This window comes from Fulmarus glacialis, unplaced genomic scaffold (genome assembly GCF_000690835.1).
Source record: "Fulmarus glacialis isolate BGI_N327 unplaced genomic scaffold, ASM69083v1 Scaffold51430, whole genome shotgun sequence".
NCBI lineage: Eukaryota > Metazoa > Chordata > Aves > Procellariiformes > Procellariidae > Fulmarus > Fulmarus glacialis.
Window position 1 is genome coordinate 1 of NW_009186809.1, and position 8,072 is coordinate 8,072.

Sequence of the window (8,072 nt, forward strand, 5' to 3'; positions counted from 1 at the left end):
CCAGGGCAGCTAAAGGGCAGCAGCTATATTATACATATTATATTAGATATACATTTTTATATATATAAAAATACCCTCCCTACGGTATCTGTTGTGGACCTGTGTAGTTGTAGCCGTAGGTACCTTGATTGCGAGGCCCTCTCCAAAAAGAGACCGATCGCTTGAGACGGGCCGTGCTGGTTTAAAAAAATAGTATTACTTTCTGTCCACATGGTCTGAATTTAAACACCGATAAAAGCTCTTTCTCCCAACCTGGAAACCAGGCCATTTGCACGAGAAGAAAGCAGAAGGATGGACCTAAATCTGTATTCAGTTCCTCTCCCAGACAAACTGGCTTATGCTCAGTGCAGATACATACAGACCTGGAAACATCATGGTGACACCTGCCTGGTCTAAAGCCCAGCTCATCTGATCGAAGATAAGCATGCTGAGATCAAAAAATACAGGTCTAGGACAATGACACATGCTGCCTACACCATCTGAGTCCACGGGCTGACTGTTGGTGTAATTTCTGTCTTGTATTAGCTAGATAGTGCTTTGTGTATTCTTCCACACACTTCTTTGGGTCCCAAAGTCACCATCATCTCAGCAACGCTCGGTCCATGCTGAAAACACATAAGAAGTCATTGTACAAATGGAAACTTACACTTTTCAGCACGTGTTTATGCATCATCGTGGCGGAAATGATAGAGTGATTAGCTATCAGATTGTTGTTAGACCAGGGATAGGGGTTTTATGAGCAATCTCAAAACAAGGGTTTGGGTTTTTTTTTTCTCCTGAAGTAAAATGCTAAGAATGGTCAAACTGACCCAGGATTGGGGCCAGAGCCTAAGCCAGGATAAGGCTTTGAAGAACTTCTGTAAAATTTGTTTTTGAACTTTGTAAAACAGATTGCACGTAAAATCCCAGTTTTGCCCAAAACCTACAACCTTGCCAACACCCCCTACAGCTGGTCCAGAGGTTTTTCTTACTTGGGATTTGTGACCACCATATTCATGCTTTGACAACTTCTGCCTTTCTGAAACTTTCAGAACAGCCTTTTCTTCCAGAATTGCTGTATATCAGTATACATTCGCTCGTAACAGAAACTGATGTCAATTCTTGCGAGATATCCAAATACCAGTATCTTGCTATCAGAGAGAAGATAGCTGTTTAAAAAAAAACCCGAAGGTCCCAGTCTCAGAATTTTTATTTTTTACCTGCTGCCCACTGAGAGCCAAGCGAAGGAGCTTCATCACGCTGCTGTACTTAGTCTCTTTGGTTTGCTTCTGGAGGCTTCTCAGGTCTTTGTTCAACTCCTCCACAGTCAAAACAGCTGCCTGCCTTGTCATGAGCCTTTAGGAGAGAAGATGTCCTTACAATCTGGGGACGTACAAAACACAGGATTCCTACCCAGAAATGACTGATGAATTCAATGACTGCCAACTACCTCAGTCTGGTTTTGCAAAATCTTCTGGCAACAGCAGCAGTTCAAGGTAAACTTCCCTGCCCTTCACTCCTGCTCTGTGCCAGGGCACTCCCTCTGCTCACTGCAGCGTTGGTCGTGTACACGGGTACCCTCCTGGGCTGGCAGGTGGGACTGCTTTACCTCGATAGTGCTGCCAAGACTCGGCTTTGTGAAACCATACCTTTACTTCAACAGCATCAGAAGCAGAGTTTGTTCAGAAAAGCAAGCATCAAGGCTAAATCACAAAATTATGCCAAGGACCTGGAAAACCACAGCAAAAGAAGTAATTCTGGTTTCTTTTTTAATAATATGATTTTTAGAGATGCAGGAGCCATTGCTGATACTACTCAGCTGCAGGTAGCAGCACTATTATCCCTCCAGGACAGCGAGTATTCTGACATTGAAATTACCATCACTTGGATTCAGTTACCACTCAGCTGTGACAAATGACTGAGGGGAACCAGCTTTACAGATAGCTGGAAAGAATAGCTTAATTTGCAGATACTGCCACCTTAATTACTCACAAAACTGGTTTTCAGGGCTCATTTTAGTCCAGAGGTGAGATCTGAACTGGAAAGGCGACGGACATACCACCCCGCCTAGCTGCAAGGTGTGGAGTAGCAAAGGGACATGGGGCAGCAGTGAAACTTGTTGGCAAAACCCCACAAAACTCACTGGCATAGAAGGAAGGTCCTAAACTGGGCAGACTGCCATCCCAGCAATGCTTCTGAGCAGACAGAACTGCAGACTGCTAGCTAGAGACAAAGAAATGGAAGCAGGAAAAGCCCCCCAGGTACAAGCCCTTCAGAAGTGACAGGGATTCTGACTGGACACGAACTGGGTTCATTCCAGAGGCCCAGAAGTCTCATTACATAATCTCAATACATGTTGACCAAAACCACCTTGCACTTCTCCAGTTCTATGCCTCAGCAGACAAAAGCACAGGAGATCAGGTGGCATGGGAAAACCCTGCTAACACCACTGCTTCATTAGTGCCGTGCCGGCACACAAACTCCGCTGCGCTTGGTGCTTTACTAAATCCAGACGTGACAATTCTTGCTTGAGAGCACTGATGTGAGCTCTCCCACTGGCAAGCTGCTTTTCAATTAAAAACACAGAATTTCTCACTAGTTATTAACTACAGCATATTCCAAAGTAAAGCAAATTAAATAAGAACTATGAGCATGTCCAACATCAATACAGCAGCCAAGAGCAATGCTCTGAGGCGGGCAGGTGGGTGTGTACAGAGCTGGGAAGAGACACTTACCCTAAGACTAGTTTTCCTATTTCATCTACTTCTGCAGAAATAGTGTGTAGCTGCTCTCGGGATACCGAGGGCCTAACCCATAAGTAAGAATAATCAGATGACACCAGGTTCTTCAGGAGGCTTATGTGACCCTGGAGAAAGAAAGCAAGGCTGTCAAGGCTGAGGGTTAAGCTGGCAGGGAGCAAACAAATCCTGTCTGGACTTCACAAAGTTAAAGAGGGTCCAAACACACCACTGCCTCGTACCCCGTACTGCTCAGAGGAAATGTGAATGGCTGACATTCAGGCAGCCGAGTTTTTCACACCCATAACTACTTGGTGTGAGCAGGGACACAGAGGAAGCCCAAAGGGCCGCGGCTGTACCCGTGCTGCAGAGCCTCGTGCGGGCTGACTCAGAGTTAGCTCGGGGAAGTGGCTCGCCACGTTCATCTGCCACCTTTCAAGAGACAGTGGGAAGTCACATGAGTCACCGTCCCGCTGCCACAGTGAAGCCTTCGTGCTGGAACAGTCAGGTCTCTTCCTGCCCTTATAAAGAACGCTTTTTTCTTCGCAAGGAAGTCCCCAGATAGTACAGTAGCATCCCAGGGGCAGACTGGGAAACAGCTGGGCTCATCCTCCTTCCTGGCATTGGGAAGAGCCACGACATCTTCTGTCCCCTGTACAGCCGGCACTCTGCCACTTAAGCGAGACCAGAGCTCCCAATGCACAAACCCCAAGAGCTTCATCTACCTCTGCAAAGAGGTTGCTTTGACTTTGCTACCAAAGCATGGAGCAGCAGCAAAGCAGAAGCACCTTACGCCACCCAGTCAGCAAAAGCTAGAGGTGAGCAGTCTTCTGGCATGAGGGGCCCTGGCTGCTGGACCTTCCCACCACAAGCCAGCTGCATCCTGGGCTGCAGGAGGAGAAGCGCAGCTTGGAGGTTTTCAAGACTCATATAGACAAAGCCACAGCTGACCTGATCCAGCACTACTGACAGTCCTGCTCTGAGCACGAATCAGAGAGGTTTTTCCAAGAAAATCCTACAATTCCATGATTTGCTTCCACGGCAGGGACACGTCCTCCCCCTGCCGAGGAAGCTCTCTGCTGGCTCAGCAAAGTACGGACGAGCTTACGACTCTGCAAAGACCACCAAGATATTCACCATGCCCATTCCAACAGGTCAGCTAACTGTATCATCGGATTTTGGCAGTCAGCAGGCACACGATCACTTGAGCTGGCAGTGACAGCCAGCTGTGGCTGTGGAGCTACAGAGCTCAGATCAAAGCAGTGCGCAGGACTCAGCTGAGTCTCCACCCAGGAATCCCACAAAACCCCAGCTCCCCAAAACAGTGACACAATGCCATCACTGCTCATACTTTTCTCAGCAGGAGGACTCGCTCCACATACTCCTTTTCTAGAACCTCTTGATCCACTTGTTGATCCCCATAGACGTGCTCCACCAGCAACTGCAACTCTCTAATTAGCTTCTGTCGCAGCCCTTCATTCTCAATATGACGGGTGAGGTGGATCCTGTAACAAAGAAGAAAACTGCTTTTGGACTGCTTTGGGTTAGATTGGATCTAATCGTCCCAACCTCGCAACATTCACCAATTAAAACTGTTAGAAAAGCAACATTAAACCTCAAACAGACATTCTATAACAAAGCCTTAAGCGCTAATGCACCACAGTGAACAAAAGATGTGGTAACTCTCAGCAGCACAACATCCCCGTAGCACACGAGTGTACTTGCAGGAGTACCCTCTGGAAGTGTTGCCTCTTTTTAGATGTTATTTTGAATCTAAACTTAAGACCTTGCATCCTCCTAACTACACACCATCTGCCCGGGTTTTTACAGTGCGCCCGACACCAGTGTCCAAACACAGGACGGGAGAGGAGACAGGAACGGTGTAAGCAGAAACTTACACTTCGCTGTAGCGCAGCGAAAAAGCCACTGTGCTGGGACCATGCTTGATCCAATACACAAAACTGCCAGACAAAGCCAAGTGCTAGGAATAAATTCTCACTGATGTAGCGATTATTAATAAAGTTACCACTGATATTTATACCTGTTGAATTCTGGGAGTTTTTCAAGATCCAGGAGGGCAGAATGGGTTGTAATTCTGCCTATTTCAAACTGCGAGATCAGCTCCTCCAAAGTCCTCCCCATCTGCTTCTCTGCAAAATAACCCAACAAGGGCATTTCATTGCAAGCCTCAGGCGCAGGGCTGGGGCAGCAGCACACCCAAGGAAGAAGTGACACAGGAGAGCCACTTTTCGCAGCACTAGCAGGGACGTACCCCAGCAAACAGGAGGGAACTTGTAGCAGGCACGCATGAGAAGCTGCCCTCTCCCTAAGAGTAAGCTCTGCGAGGAACTGGAAACTGGGACATTCTGCTTGGCTCCTCAGTGGAACACCCCTTGCATCAGTCAGCCAAAAAGAAGTAACACTTCCCAGGCTCCACTGCTCAAGAAAGGTTTCATTCCCAAGCAGAGTTCCCGAAACACAAGTTAATTTGTGATCCTCACACAGCAAGAGCAACAAACGGAGTCATTGACTCAACTTCTCATGGTCTTTCAGGTTAAACGAGAAGTGTGACAGATGTAATACACGACACTCCAATTATTAACCATAGAATACAAGTTTTCCCAAGAGTTCACAGACAGTTTCTTCACCTTGAGATGAATGTTGTCCCAAGTGAGAACCCATTAAGCATCAGACTCAATTTAAATGGCTGCACAGAGGCAGAAAGATTCCCACCATTCCAGCACACCGCCCAGTCTTTCACAGGAGCTCTGCAGAAGCCCTGGTGGCATTTCAGTGACAGATTGGTTGCCTGACACCCATTTCCTGATCCCTTCAAACACTGTCAAAGTTCTCAGCTATTAAAATAAACCTAACCCATTCCCCAAAGTCAGCCATCAAGAAGTGTCCTAGCAAGTACTAGCCTGTTGTCGTCACCTGTGAATCCAGAGCCACAGTTGGTTATGATGTCCAGCAGAGCCTCTGGCAAGTAGCCATCCCGAGCAAAACACTCCAGAAAGATATCCCCCTGCCTTTTTGACAGCTTGCCACCGTCTTTGTTCAGAAGCAGCGGGAGGTGACCAAACTGAGGGGGATCCCAGCCAAAGGCTTTGTAGAGAAGGAGGTGCTTGGACGTCGAAGTAAGCCACTCAGTGCCCCGCAGAACGTGGCTGATGCCCATGTAATGGTCATCCACCACATTCGCCAGGTGGTAAGTGGGGAAGCCGTCCCCCTTGAGAATCACCGGGTCGCCTTCCACATCAGCCACTTCATGCTTGTTCCAGCCATAGACCAGGTCCCGAAAGGGTTCCACCCCCTTCTCCAGCCGGAAGCGGATTACCCAGTCAAGGCCCTGGGACAGCTTCTCAGACACTTCTGTGGGCGTCAGGTGCCGACACCGGTTGTCATATCTTTGAGAAAGAAGAACAAAGGTCTCAGTTCAATACAGGCCAACCCCATCAGCCATTTTTACATTCCCAAAGCACTAGATTGATCCCTGAATTTTAGCTGTAACCTGCCCAACGCGTGTCCAGTTAAACTACCTTGTCTCTGGAGGTCACTCCCTAAGCCTCTAAGGGTTACGCTGGCTTCTCTCTCTACGTGCAGTGAGATTACAATCCTATTGCCGTGCACATTGTCATAAGTTTTTGCAAGCATGCAGCATAGGGAACCACCTAGGGGAGAAGGAATCCCTACCGTGGGGTCTGCTGGCTCCGCAGAGCCTCCTTCTTCAGCAGTTCCAGGCGCTGAGGGGTACAAAAGCAGCGGTACGCCGCGCCTCTCTCCAAGAGCACGTCGCTGGCTCTCCTGTAAAGGTCAAGCCTGTGTGACTGCTGGTAGGGTCCAAAGGAACCACCGCGGCGAGGACTCTCATCAGGGGGAATACCTGAAATATGAGTATGACGGGGCTTAGAAAGCCTGTAAAAAGGCAGAGTGAAACCCACCATCAGAGCACACTGCATGAAGATGAAACAGCAAGCTTCTGGAGAGCGTCCAAAGGTGCTTTCTGCTCCAGGGCAGCCAGCTAACGGCATCTGTCCAGCACAGGAGTCAGATTGCCCTGGACTCAGAAAATAAACAGCAGCCAACATCTTCAGAATTTAGAGTATTGTGTGTGAAGCAACGAAAAAAACAGAACCTAGTAAATAGTTGAGTGGCTCTGATACACTACTTGGAGCAAAATGCAGTCAGGTGTACTCATACAAAGTACATCCACCCTTTTTATAGTAAAGAACACTGATACTGCAAAAATACAGTTGAGACCTTAGCCAATTATTTCACCTACTCCAAAATTATTACTCAACAGCAAAGCCCTAGTCTCTTGAAGTTTACCTACCCATTAATGGCAGCATCTGTGGGATCTGGCTCTAACTTTATCAAAATTCTGTATTCTAAAATCACCCTCCAGTTCTTAAGCTCAAAAAGAAGCAGAGGATTCAAAATGAAAACTGACACCTCCACATCCCCTTTAGCAAATACTCTGTATACAAACAATTCATCAATTTACAGTGAGGTCTGCAAGCTCCAACTTCTGACTTTTCCATCACATCTCTCATGCTCAATTTCTCTTACAACTGCACATTGGGCCACTTTCACAAATTTGGATCTTCCTGTGTGTCAGGCAACAGAGCCAAAAGACACCAAGCCTACCAGTTATTTCTGCTACAAAACATACTTCCAGTAGGACTTTCCTGATGTCTAGCTGTAGAAATAACTACATTCCAACTAATTCATCATCTGAAACGCCGCGTAGATTGTTATCATGCAAAATACTCTCAATTTGGGTACTGATAATCTCTAAAAAGCAGAGGATCTTTCAGTAAGTAAAAAAGGAAAGGTGTTTGTAAATACCTGCCCAATCCAGCATATCTTCTATTCCTTCTGCAGCTCCAGGCACCACTCGACTTTGATCTGTATCCTCCACTCTCAAAACAAAGGTCCCCTGGTGTTTTTTGGCAAAAACATAATTGTACAAAGCAGTCCGAAGGCCACCCAAATGCAGGAAACCTGTTATCATGGGGAAATCAGAGGGGACCATCAAAATTAAGGCCCAACAAAGAGATTTTTAAATCTGAGCTGGAAGGGCAACGCTACCCGTAATGGGAATTGGTCTCCAACGCTAACCGGGCAGGGAGGCGTGCCGCGCAGACACTCGTTGCCTCGGGGGCCTTCGCTCTGGAACTGAACTACCGGGAACCGCCGCCCAGGCTCGCGTTCCCTGACGCCGTCTGGAAATCGCTCCCGGGCGCCTGCCAGGAAACGCCATTTCGCGGTGTTTCAGGAGGAGGGACCACACCGCTGCCCCCGGCAGCGGCTCCGCTCCCCGGCACCCCACAGAGCGGGCGGGCGCCCGCGGCC

At 47.9% G+C, this 8,072-nt stretch overlaps 1 protein-coding gene across 1 annotated transcript; it reads right to left on the reverse strand.

Moving 5' to 3' along the window:
* Positions 1 to 514: 514 nt before the first annotated feature.
* Positions 515 to 7,721, reverse strand: EARS2 (glutamyl-tRNA synthetase 2, mitochondrial; the record flags this gene model as incomplete). Its single annotated transcript, XM_009572610.1, has 8 exons — positions 515 to 605; positions 1,200 to 1,335; positions 2,715 to 2,845; positions 4,069 to 4,222; positions 4,759 to 4,867; positions 5,652 to 6,124; positions 6,411 to 6,600; positions 7,566 to 7,721. Coding segments are annotated over 8 exons (1,433 nt in total), but the record flags the coding sequence as incomplete, so codon positions are not given.
* Between the last annotated feature and the right edge of the window lie 351 nt (positions 7,722 to 8,072).